Source organism: Phyllopteryx taeniolatus, chromosome 12 (assembly GCF_024500385.1).
Source record: "Phyllopteryx taeniolatus isolate TA_2022b chromosome 12, UOR_Ptae_1.2, whole genome shotgun sequence".
NCBI lineage: Eukaryota > Metazoa > Chordata > Actinopteri > Syngnathiformes > Syngnathidae > Phyllopteryx > Phyllopteryx taeniolatus.
The window spans coordinates 14500619-14513822 of NC_084513.1; the positions used below are offsets into that span (position 1 = coordinate 14500619).

At 41.4% G+C, this 13204-nt stretch overlaps 1 protein-coding gene across 2 annotated transcripts in view; it reads left to right on the forward strand.

The window, feature by feature from the left end:
• LOC133486861 (E3 ubiquitin-protein ligase SH3RF3-like) overlaps positions 1 to 13204 on the forward strand; it is a 96062-nt gene that overhangs the window by 61158 nt on the left and 21700 nt on the right. For both annotated transcript variants that reach the window (XM_061792619.1, XM_061792621.1), the window contains exons 3-5: positions 625 to 720; positions 10083 to 10394; positions 11554 to 11669. In XM_061792619.1, coding sequence (XP_061648603.1) covers positions 625 to 720; positions 10083 to 10394; positions 11554 to 11669 — 524 coding nt within the window. The remainder of the gene's footprint in view (positions 1 to 624; positions 721 to 10082; positions 10395 to 11553; positions 11670 to 13204) is intronic.

Below are 13204 nucleotides of genomic sequence, written 5' to 3' on the forward strand. Positions count from 1 at the left end.
TAATCTGGTCTACATTTGTTGCTCCACTGTTTGTGTTCCAATATCCGTCACTTAAAAGAGCAAATGCTATTCGTTAGCCCGTCTATGGTGTTTCCCATTATGTGTACGTTAAGATAGCGTACTTAAAGGGAAAGTTATGTGGTTGTTTTAAGTACACAATGTGTAATTCTCTTTTTTTACGTTGAGTTTGACAGTAAACTTAAAGTGGAAGTGGCAATGACCACCTTGATGCCTCTTTTTGTTCACTATCTGCCAAACTGCTGCTTGTTGTGTTGTGTTATGTGTTATGTGTTGAGTTCACAGCACAATTTTTGCACGCAAGTCAAATCTCAAATACGGCCGAACCACAGCTCGTATCGCGAAGAACTCATATGTCGCATATCTCAAGGCACTCATCTTTTAAAACCATAAAATAGATGTGTTTTGATCATGTTTTGTTTTAAAAGAGCTGTAGTTTGACATATTTGTGTGATTTGAATGTAAATATAAATTCAAATGACACTAAAATATTTGAAATGATTTAACTGTACTGCACTGTAATGTGAAATGATGTAACTGTGGTCCTTGTCTTTTGTGTTTTGTGCCTGTGTGTGTGGGTGTGTGTGTTTCGTCCACTTCTCTTAGGATGAAGTCCTGACAGTAATCAGGAGGGTGGATGAAAACTGGGCAGAAGGCATGCTGGGAGACAAGATTGGTATCTTCCCCATTCTCTACGTGGAGGTAAACCTAGAGACATCACATGCATGCATGCACGCAGACACTAACATCAAGAAACAGCAAACCTGTGGCAGAACCAATAGCTGCATCTTTGGAAACTGTTATTTTTGGGAAAACCATCATAACAAGCTAAAATGCACTTTACACAATACAAACTCACTGATTATATCATTAGGTGAAACTTCAGAGAGATTCCTTTAATTTAGCTAAGTAACCAAACTACTGATTTTTACATGAAAGCAAACATAAATCTTGTATTGGATCACATTATATTGTATACAGTAGGTGTACTACATATAGTGGCATATAATGGTATGCTTGAAAAAAATAAAATAAGAAATTAATCATTACTTCTATAGTATAGGCTTGTTTGGCTTAAGAAAACATGGTCCCAGTGTCAATATTTCTTGCACGGCCCACACGTACCCAAGGGTCAGATATCCGTCAATCCAAGGGGTTCCTTTTAAATAGAGTTTCATCAATAATTTAGACCTCTCCATCACTCTGAAACAGCAGGGGCATGAAGACATGTCGAGGGTGTGTGTATGTGCATGTGCATGTGCATGTGCGTGTGTGTGTGCGGCAGCAGTGAACACCAACGAGACTAATGAATAAGACCCATCTGGACTTCAGCTGGTGTTTGTGTGTACCAAACAGAATAATCAGATGCATTTACAAATCATTTGACAGCATGGTCAATATCGTCCAGATGTAAAGATGATTTCATTTTAGAACCATTAGCAAAAAGGGTGATATGATGGACTAGAAGAAGGATGTCTAGACAACAAAACCATTATCTATCATCAGACGATGGACAAAAAAAGAAGAAGATATTTCTTACATAACTTCCTAAATAGTTTATCCCATTAGGTAACTTACATAATGTATATGGCAATGCCATTTTGTCTATTGCTTCTTGGGAGATTGGAATTTGTTATCTAGTAAGCATATTGAATGGTATGGGACTTGTAAATGTGGAGGAGTTTCTAAAAAACTGGAGGACATTGGAGGCATACCAGAAGATAATGGTTAGTATTTTGCACAGCAGGCAATAAGCATCCATCCATCCATTTTCTGAGCCGCTTATCCTCACAAGGTGCGCGGGAGTGTCGGAGCCTATCCCAGCTATCATCGGGCAGGAGGCGGGGTACACCCCGAAACGCTTGCCAGCCAATCGCAGGGCACATACAAACAAACAACCATTTGCACTCACATTCACACCTACGGGCAATTTAGACTCTTCAATTAACTTCGCATGCATGTTTTTGGGATGTGGGAGGAAACCGGAGTGCCCGGAGAAAACCCACGCAGGCACGGGGAGAACATGCGAACTCCATACAGGCGGGGCCCGGGGATTGAACCGCGGTCCTCAAAACTGTGAGGCAGATGGTCTAACCAGTCGCCCACCGTGCCGCCGGCAGTAACTCGTGTGTTTTTGACTTTTCCTATGCAGGGTTCGGTAGCACCAGCTCGAGAGGAGCAGATGAAAAAGGTTGCTTCAGGGTGTGAGGACTTTGAAACGATTTAACCTTGCCATTTTCTGGCTCTATAAGAGTACAAGCTGTGGGTGGCGGTAAGAAGGTGGCAATGGTTCATTTTCCAGTTCATAGTGTTTGCTGCGCTGCTCTGAGCCTGCTCATAATCAGTTATGATGTGAAAAGGACGGATTCAGTTATTGCAGAGCACAAAAGAACAAAACAGAATAGAACTCCCTGCCAATCTACAGGGCAGAGCTCATGTGCGGTGTATGCAGGGTGGGCCATATGTTTGTGTATATATATTGTTCTTTTTTTACGATTTAAAAAAAAAAAAAAAAAAAAAAGGATGTGTGATTTCTTTTTTTAGTGCATGGAAACCCCACCCTGTATTCCTTTTTTCACATTCTTCTTATCTTAGTTTTCAATTTAAAAAATAATGTGATGAACGTGCGCGACAAAGGATTGACACCTTATAAGTCACATGTTCTGTCTCTGATGGATTGTTTTTCCTCAGGCACGTTGGTTTCTTGCATATCAAATTAGAGTCACAAAATGGGGCCAGAGATGGCTGTTTTTTTGTTTGTTTGTTTTTTACAGCTCATTTTACTACAAATATGGGGGGAAAAATGTTTTGGGTGAAAATGGCTCACTCCTATTTAATAACCTTTATTGAGGATGGTTCTTCTTAAGAATAAGAAAAAGCAAAACACACACATTATCATTTGATGCTGGATTAACAAAGCTATATCCGACATATGCTATATGTTTTACATAATTTATAAGATAATTTTTTTTCCCAGAAATTTGTGACTTGAATTTAAAAGCATCTATATGTACCTTAAGATACAAGTTTTGATTCGTTCCTTGACCATGCATGGAGCTCAAAAAGCATGTATCTCAAATTATATTATATATATTATTTTATATATATATGCAATGAATGAAAATGCCAGTAATCCGTTCCAGCCTCCAGCCCCCAAAACAGAAAAATATTTTGTTTTTTTCACTGATAATATAATATAAGACTTTTTTTTAAATAAAAAGATACAGTAATGACATAATTAGATTTTTTTTTGGGGGGGGGGGGGGGGGGGGTTGGTCACAGTTTCACCTTCAATGCACATTTTTCTTCTCGTTCTGGTGTGCACACCTTGGCCACCTGGAGGCAGTATAAGACAGACATACAGATATACTGCGCTTTAGACTGAGCTCCTCTCTCAGCTTTTCAGTACGGTAGTAATATTGGTTGTTCTTTGCAGAGGATAAGAATATATGCCTGTGAGAATTGTTATATTATCCGTCTACATTTGTTGCTATTTGTGTTCAGATATCCGTTTTAAGTGGGGTCACAAGTAGACATGTATTTGGTTTTGGAAAGCATAGCCTAAAGCTCTCTTCAAAGATTCCATCCATTCATCCATTTTCTGAGCCGCTTACCCTCACAAGGGTCGCGGGACCGCTGGAGCCTATCCTAGCTATCATCGGGCAGGAGGCGGGGTTCACCCTGAACTGGTTGCCCACCAATCACAGGGCACCTATAAACAAACAACCATTCACACTCACATTCACACCTACAGGCAATTTAGAGTCTTCAATTAACCTGCCATGCATGTCTTTGGGATGTGGGAGGAAACCAGAGAGCCCGGAGAAAACCCACACAGGCGCGAGGAGAACATGCAAACTCCACACAGGCGGGGCAGGTGCTTGAACCCCGGTCCTCAAAACTGTGAGGTAGACATTCTAACCAGTCGGCCACTGTGCCGCTCTCGTCAAGGATTGAATTCAGTAAAATGTTTCATGCTAAGATTGTTGGAGAGCCAAGTGTGTCTCCTAAAGTCCGCTAATGTCTCAGTTTTTGGGAATCAAGAGATGTATACAAAAAAATGATGTTTGTGTTTGTGGATAGAGGAAGTGTGTGTATGCATGTGTATGCAGTCAGCCCATTCTCAGTGCAGATATAACCCTATAGGTTTTACTTCTGGTATGATTCACCCTCTGAGTAAATTTGAAAAAAGGAGTTATCTCAAAGCGTAGTAGCTAACCTTGGATTTTTATTTAAGTAATCTTTGAATTGTTTCTATCAGGCATATCTCCTTTCCCGCTCTCTCTCCGCCACACGCACCTTTATCGCCTTTACCGCAGTGATGACAGTGCCAGGCGAGTGTGTGTCTGCATAAAGTCAGTAAAACCAGACCTGATTGACTTGAAGTTCGCAAAGCGCTGGTGTTCTTTGCCTCACTGACCTTCTGCATCTGGAGAGTTTGTGTTTGTGTCCTCTAGTCTATCCCATGAGAATTGTTGCTTCAATCCATCATGCTCATTAGCATATGATTTGGCTTGATTAGCATATTAATAATATGGAAATTGAGCCAATATAGGTTGCTCTTTTTCTTTCGGTCCATCTCTCTTGAAATAACTCCACTTTTCCCTCCAGGGAGTGTTTGGAAAGTCTCAGGTGAGGCTGAGCAAAGATAATTGGAGTTTGTCAGAGGGCAAAAGCTGATGTTGTCTCTTACTGTTTTAGTTGATGTATCGCTGCTCCTCAGTGTGTGCTTGTGTTTTAGTTAGTCTCCTGGAAATTAATGCAAGTTAATTGAATGTCCTCTAAAGCGATGCAGGTGCTTAACAAGAACCTATTTTACTGGTGAAGTCTTCATTAATTAAATGGTGAATTTCTAATGCGCATGCACCTGCTTGTAATTTGAATGTCTACTTGAACAGCTTCCAATGCTTTAACACTTGGGGGGGGGGGAAGTGTGTTTATACTGCAGCACCTCTGTGCACCTTGTTATTATCCCCCTATCTCCATCCCCGATTAAGCCCAGCCTTCTCCAATTGGTGAGTGCAAGCAAGTGGTTCATCCTTGAGGATGATAACGCAGTCTGCAGTGTACATGAAAGAAAACTTAAAAAAAAATAATAATAATAAAGGCTGAGTTCAGCAATATCAATATTTTCAGTACAGCCTGTTATTGAATCTGCTGTTTGTTTGAGTTAGGTTTCTGTAAGAGTTGTGTATACGTCTGCTGTTGGATGTTTTAATATAAAAGTTTCGTAACAACCCACTAAGCAGTGTTATTGGAAACAGTTCAAAGAACAGTAAAACTAATTATATTACAACTGGGGTCAAAATGATGCTAGTGCACCAAAATTGTGTAAAATCAACAACTCTTAGTAGTTGTGTTTCGACTCTTTGCTTAACACCCCCTGTTGAGGATGTTCCTTATTTTGAAAATGTCATCAGTCCTTCTTTGTGTTAAAAATAAATACAATTAAAAGCCCAAAACAAAACACACCCATTCATCATTTGGTGCTTGCTGAGATTGTACACAACATGGTAATATCGCACATGAAATCACACATGAAGCTGCCGCCACAAAAATATTTCATCCAATTACGAATTGTCCATCTTTGCAGTTTCCACTCTAATTAAGAACTGCTCTCATATGGGCATATTCTTCCATGTGCGTAAAGGGAAAAGACGCACAGTTTTCTCAGTTTTCTGGCTGCGCAGATTCTCCCATCGGTCTGTCATTTACAGACCTTCATGCCAAATATGCACTCTGGGGTGAAGCAACCCTAAAATGTGGGCATTCCCAGTCAAGTCTGGCCTTGTGTGCATTCTACGCTCGATTTAAGAACTTTTCCTCTTACTTCCCCTGACTTCCACAAAGCTATCAAATGTATTTAAACGGCCACTGTCACAGTTTTTTTTCTTTTTTTTTTCTCTCTTTATTTTAGGCTATGACTGGTGGCATACAACTATTTTGACATTAGGACTCAGCGAAGTGTAAACCTTTCCTGCTACGGTCACCTGACCGTGGTCGGGAGACACAGGGGAGACGCCTTCTCCAGTGCCGAGGTTGTCCTCCTCGGGGTTAACTCCCCTCTCTCGTTGCACAGCTGAGCTGGGTGGCGGCAACAATAAAGGCACGAAGCACCGATTTGCTGCTTTAATGGCTTTATTAGCTCCTCTGCACATTCAACGTCAACGGGTCCTCCGCTAATGGCTACTCTTCCCCGGTTGCCGTCATTACACTTGCCACTGCACACACTCGCACCTGCGTGCACTCCTTCCCCCTTCACAATCCCATCTCACTCACACATCGACGCACACGCCCACACACACTGCTGTCACAATCACGTGGGACAATACCCGTAACAGAAGTATTTTGCCGTAAAGTTCGACTTTAACGGTGAAATCCGACTTACGCGGAAATTCGGGGTACGTCGCCAGCGTAGGAACGGAACTCGTTCGTAAATCGAGGACTTCCTGTACTGTAGAGCAGGGTCCCCAACCACCATGTGTGGCTGCACAGAGAGACTGGGGGGGGTAAATATTGAGTTGTTCAGAGAGGCACTGTGAGACGGCGATTACAGCTTTTTAGCTGTTATATTTATTGGTGGATTATATTGTCACCAGCGGCCTTTTTAACCGCTATTTGTTTACGATGCTTTCCAACAACTGCGAGGAGCGATTACACTTCACACATGGTGCCGGCCGGCATTAAACGACAACCGTTTGGAATTGGGTTTTTGTTTTTGTTTTTGTTTTGTTTTGGCTTTTTTTTTTTTTATTTGAAAAAAAAAGATTACCGCAAGAAAATCTCATGTAAGGCTTCCATTAACTGCAACAACTACTCCATTCATTGTAGTGGTGTAATTACGAGTGGTATATTTGTTTTGGTTTGTTTATTGGCTGGGCCATCAATATTATGTCTATGTGAAACTCCCTTTTTTCTTGCTGGATCTCCAAATATAAACTGAGTCATAAGGACAGTATTCCCATTAAATTCCTTTTATTGGCTTTATTTCATACAGAATAAATAAAAAAAAAGTGTAAGTGTAGCCGGAGCGGCCCACACGTCCTGCCGACTACCAGTCTACTACATAAAGTATTTTCAAGTTTAAAGTTTCCTTTTTCACTGATTTAAATGACATTCACAAGTCAGAGATGAAATGTACAACATGAGACTAGTGCTCATGAATGGTCACATCAGAGAAAACTTGTCATGTATGGGTAGCTCATGGCAAAATTCAAATGAAGAAGTGTGAGCTCTGGAGAAAGAAGACTTGATTAGGCTTAGAGTATTTTATGATGCCTGACCCTGTGACAGTGACATCATGTGCCTAAACTAACACGAAGCCCAGTAACTGATGAGCACATTGTCCATGTCATTTGTATTGAAGTTGCTCTCGCTGCCGCTGCGGAATGCTTTGGCTTCTTCAGCTGGCCGGCATTCTCATCCCCGTTGATAAACAACTGTCCAATGTGGCAGCCAGTCACAGCGATGGAGCGACCATGGATGGCTCACATTTGCCACTTGTGCTTGTGAGAATGAGCTGATTGTGTACCAGAGCTCAAATGACCAACGCAGATTAAGAACTGAGGGATGCCCTCAGTCTCAGTGCTGGCAGGCAGTCTGATATCTCTGCCCAGAACAATGTCTGTATTGTAACTGAAGTAGAAATATGCTACATGCCCAGTGCGTAAGAGCTCATGTCAGTACGTTATTTGTCCTCCACAAATATCGTAATTTCTCATGTATAATACGTACCCCCAAAATCAACCCCAGAAATCAGGAAAACCCTTGTATCTTTGTACATATTATGCGCACCATCAATTTGCTGCTATTCATATGCTCAAAACATGAAGTAGTATCTGTTATTTTATGAAGTTTTTCATATAAATATTATTTTCTGTGTGCACGTGCTCACGTAATTCTTTTTTTTTTGTCCCCATGTCGGGACAGTCTATATATGCTTAATGTAAAGAAGCTCAACGTTGCTTAGTGTCACTAAACTGAGGACCAATCGTCACCAGAATTTATGTGACCATGTCTAATTATGCTCCTTCCCCATCCAACTGGTTCTTGGGTGAGTGGTGAAAATTTACATGACTATTAATTCTGCCTGTTTAGCACAGCCTTTTTGTGCCCCAGTCTACAAAGCAAGGTCCATAAAGGCATGACTGGATGTGTTTCGTGTGGTAGAACTTGATCTATGACCTCAACCCCACCAAACAGCTTTCGGATGAACTAGAACAGAGCTGGTGAGCCAAGTCCATCTCCCATGTCCAACATCAGTGAGCTGTGACATCCCAAATGTTTGTCTATACCAATGGTAAAGAAATTCCCACAGACACACTCCAGCTTGTAAAAAGTCTTTGTAGCAGAGTGCATGACATTTGGAATGTGTATAATAACCAGGTGTTACATAAATGTAATTACGTAATCCTTTGGCCTTATTGTGAATCTGCAAAGTTTTGCTCACTGAATTTGAGGACCTTGTCATCGTGACTCACCAAAAACATGCAGTTACCTTAGTTTAAATTAAAGTGTTTTTGTATTTGATAATTGTGTATCGTTTATCTTGAGGGGATTCAAGAAAGTGGCAAAATACTATAAAACATAATGGCTACAGTATTGATTATATGTTTTTACACTTCTTCATAATTCTGAGCTTTTTGGACTACAGCATGTTGCACCATTCTAAAGGATTCTGGTAACTTCTAACATGAGCTGGACCATTTAGCTGAAAATATGGCCAGGCTTTGATTAATGTGGAGCTCGACTATATATAGCAAAATCTCATGATAATGCAGGGGTCATTAACCTTTTTGAAATTGAGAGCTATAGTACAGGGCAGTTTGATACAAATAATAAATTTCCTCCGATTATTTTGCGGTAAATCAACTCCTTATCGTCGTTGCCCCCCCAACCACCCCCAGCTTGTCTCCCGAAACGTTATTTTTTGTCATGCTCAACAGAAATGCTTCTCAAACGTTTTAGACCGAGTATCAGCTAAGTATCAAAAAATACTTAGCTCTCCAAGTACCACCATCTTGACCAACATAAAATACAGTAGCGTAGTAGGGCAATGTGTTCATAAAAACCCGTTAATTGAAGACTCTAAATTGCCCGTAGGTGTGAATGTAATTTACACCAATGAAAGTGTGATTTAAAAATAGAATAGCTACAAAATGTTATATGCAGCTAGATGGGAAGTGGCACTTTGTTTTTTTTGTTGTTGTTTTTTTAGAATATCAACACACAAAAAAATAGACACATCTCACTGGTGAGCTATTTTTAGAGCAAGCCTGCAAGCTGCTAATGTGGTGCTTGGGGATTCCTGATGCCTGTGGGCACCATGTTTGTGACCCCTACCATAATTGAATGAAATGCTACACTAGAATCGTCAGTCTCACACAGCATACTTTTTCCATTTTTTTAACCTAAAGTTTAAAACCGGCTGTTTCACAGTTCTTCAGTTTAGCATTCAAATCTCAACTCCGGCCTCCCTCTGTGGAGTCTACCTGTGCTTGCGAGTATTTTCAGCGGGTACTCCAGCTTCCACCCACATTCCAGAAACATATATGTTGGGGTTATATGTTTAACACTTTACCTGTACATTGTCCTCAAGTGTGAATGGTCATTTGCTTATATGTGGCCTGCTATTGGCTGGCAACAGGTCCTGGGTGTACCCCACCTCTCGCCAACAGTTAGCTGGAATCGGGTCCAGCACACCGGTGACCCTGATGAGGGCAAGGGCTATCAAAAACAGATGGATATTTAAAAACAACTAAATCTAAGATAAAATTGAAGCTGAAACTAAGGTGATGAAAGGACACACAACGATGTTTGAAACCTTTCCAGATGATCCCATGCCTGTGCTCACACTGCTCTATGTACGTACATGACCAATCACCCACCTCTTCCAAGCGTGCCAGACAAGGGAAGTGTTCCGAACGCTACAAAGTACTCACACCAACCAAACATACCAGAGTTTAGGTGTCAAGTGGGCTCAAGCACGACACGGATTGAGTACACACTCAAAAACCAAAAACAAACATTCGTCATCATGTCCTCCACTTCTCTCTTCTCCTCAGTTAAACGAAACGGCAAAGCAGCTGATGGAAATCGACAAGCCGACAACGACGACCAGCGTGCCGGGTCCGAGCTCGGAGCCGGCCCCGTTGGCTCCGTGCTCTCTCGGCCCCTCCCCCAGCACCTCGCCTTCCAATGGAAACGGCTCGGGACATCGGAGAGGCGAAGGGAAGAAAAACGCTAAAAAGAGGCACTCATTCTCTGCTCTGTCCGTCACCCAGCGAGCGGCCCAGCTCAACAACAGACACAGTATGGAGATCTCCCACCCAGTCCTCATCAGCTCCTCTGACCCCAGGGCCGCAGCACGCATTCAGGTTGACACACTCACATGCACAACACACACAGTTAATGATTGGTAACAGGTGGAAACAGGTTTATTGTACCTTCTCCAATCTAATGGAAGAACATTGTGGTGAGGTGTTGTAGGACCAAAACTAATGACGATAAGAATAATAACAATGGAATATAGGCATTACATGGCCACCAAGTTCAGCCTACCTACACCATTGGACCTACATTGGGAGGAGGGTTAGTAAAGAATAAGTTTTATAAGGAAAAAAAACTCACAATGGACAAGAGTTTATAAGAGTTCATCTAGAAAGCTTTTATTGAAATTGATGCAGAATGGCGGCACGGTGACCGACTGGTTAGCACATCTGCCTCACAGTTCTGAGGACCGTGGTTCAAATCCCGGCCCCGCCTGTGTGCAGTTTACATGTTCTCCCCGTGCCTGTGTGGGTTTTCTCCGGGCACTCCGGTTTCCTCCCACATGCCAAAAACATGTATGGTAGGTTGAATGAAGACTCTAAATTGCCCTTTGGTGTGAATGTGTGCGCGAATGGTTGTTTGTTTATATATGTGCCTACGATTGGCTGGCGACCAGTGCAGGATGTACCCCGGCTGTGATAGGCTCCATTATCCCTTGTGAGGATAATGACGTACAGAAAATGAAAAATGATGCAGAATGTTGTAGTGTTGAAGGAGGACATTTTGATTGTAATTGATTTTAACTGCCTTTTTGGCTAAAAAATGTGATGTCCATTCTCAATCTTAAGGCCATTCCATTTATTTGATTCATATGGTGTTATCATCTTGTTTTATTTGCCCATAACTTGTAAGTGCCAAGTGGACTGGCATCATGCATACTGCACAGTGATGGAATTTCCATATTTACCCGTAGGTCTGTGAAGAGATATACTTCCTGGAAAATAACACAGCTTTTTAACATCATTGATACATTTTGCAATGACCAACTCTGACAGTTCCATTTAAATAAAATATTTGGTACTTTCTTAAATAGCTGTTGCCTAGAGTTACTTACTATTTGCCTCTGGTTGCTTCTATACTTGTATTCAATGTTTTTGTCTCCTCTGGTCTAATACCCAGGATGCATTTAGAGGTGGAAAGCTGCAGACACATACATACAGAATATAGGTATTACATTTTTGTTTACTACTTTCTGCATGCTTTTAGGATGCATCGTCTCCAGGTCCCTCTCCCTCCTCGGCAGGCGTACTGGTGCCCCCAAAAGTGGCATCTATAACCTCAGAGCTCTTGGCCCACGCAAAGGTGCAGCTGCCTCTCAACATGTGAGTTAACATCAGACAGTTCTCCCTCCTGTAACCTGGATTTTATGGTTTTTGTTTCTTTCCCAACACGGAATATGCCTGAGTTCTCAGGTTCACTTTAGATGCCATTTTCTTGCAAGCATTAAAAAAACATTTCTTCCATTGTGCCTCGAGATATTGGCCATGTGCCACTATTTCTACGACTAGCAGCTACTCCTCCACCATGACACTGAGAAAAGCCTTTAAAAACAACTTTAAAAGACAGCCTGTGAAAGACACAAAAAAACAATAACACACTAAGACCTTGGCTGCGTGACGCCCTGTTTCAAAATAAGGCTGACGACTAAGAATCAATGGCATATAAACTGCACTTTCTTTGATTTTTATTTTTAAGCATTCATTCATTCATGCATTATATATTTTTTATACATTAAGTTACTTCCATTTAAGCATTGTTAAATGCTTAAATGGATGTATCGAGACGGCCAATGCTCCGCCGACACCAGGGACGTCCATGTCTGGGGAAAAGAAGTCAAGAGGAGGTGTGACTGTTCTACATGGAAATTGAACACTAACTGCTCACTGTGCGCTAAAGGCGACAGCCTGGACTGGTCGACAATCAGTCACAGGGCAAGCATAGACAAACCACCATTATTCAAACTCACATTCACACCATCACTCAGTGGGAACTGCACCCACGCTGCCTTCACAGAATCCAAATGAGCGAACCACTACACTATCAGTGACCTTTGACAGTTGAAAATCACGAATTTGGACAACATTTAAGGCATATTTTTCTGGATATATACAGTCACACTCCACATTTTTTTTTAGCTGTGCGGGTATGCCGCTGAATACTTTTTTGGTTCGTCAAGAATCAAGACATTGAACCAGTTCTCCCCTTTTCGAACCGTAAAGGAGAGTTTGCAATTAGAAAAGAATATGAAATAAATAAAAACACTTTTGGGCATATTTGTTTAAAACAGTCATTATGACTTGACAGTAGTACATGATAAGTATGATTTGTGAAAAAAAAATCAGCATGGTAGGGAAGGGAAGCGCCCGCAATGAATTTGCCTGCGAGTGTGCAACAAATGATTGACACCTCGTAAGTCACACCTTTTGCCTCTTATTGGTTGTTTGGTTATTTTTCTGCGGGTGCGTTGGTTTCTTGAAAATCAAATTACAGGCACAAGATGTGGTCAGAGATGTACTACTGTCAAGTCATTTTGACTGTTTCTACAAATGTGACAAAAAGGGATTTTTTAATTTTTTAATCGCAAACTTTCGCTTTAAGTGTCAAATTGAGTGTTCTGGAAAATAAATGTGCTACAAGTTGTGAGTTTACCCCACTAGAAGTGATGCAGGTCCCATGCATCAGCATTGGCAACTTTTGTAAAAGCAAGTTTCTATCACTTCAGCAGATTTGACAAGCTTAACTAGAACCTACAAGCTTAACTAGAACCTAACGTTTCCCCAAATGTGAAACAAGACCTCAGCCTGCATTTTAGTCCTGCATGTCTGGGGCATGTGAGTCTGAAGTGGGGTTGTACTGC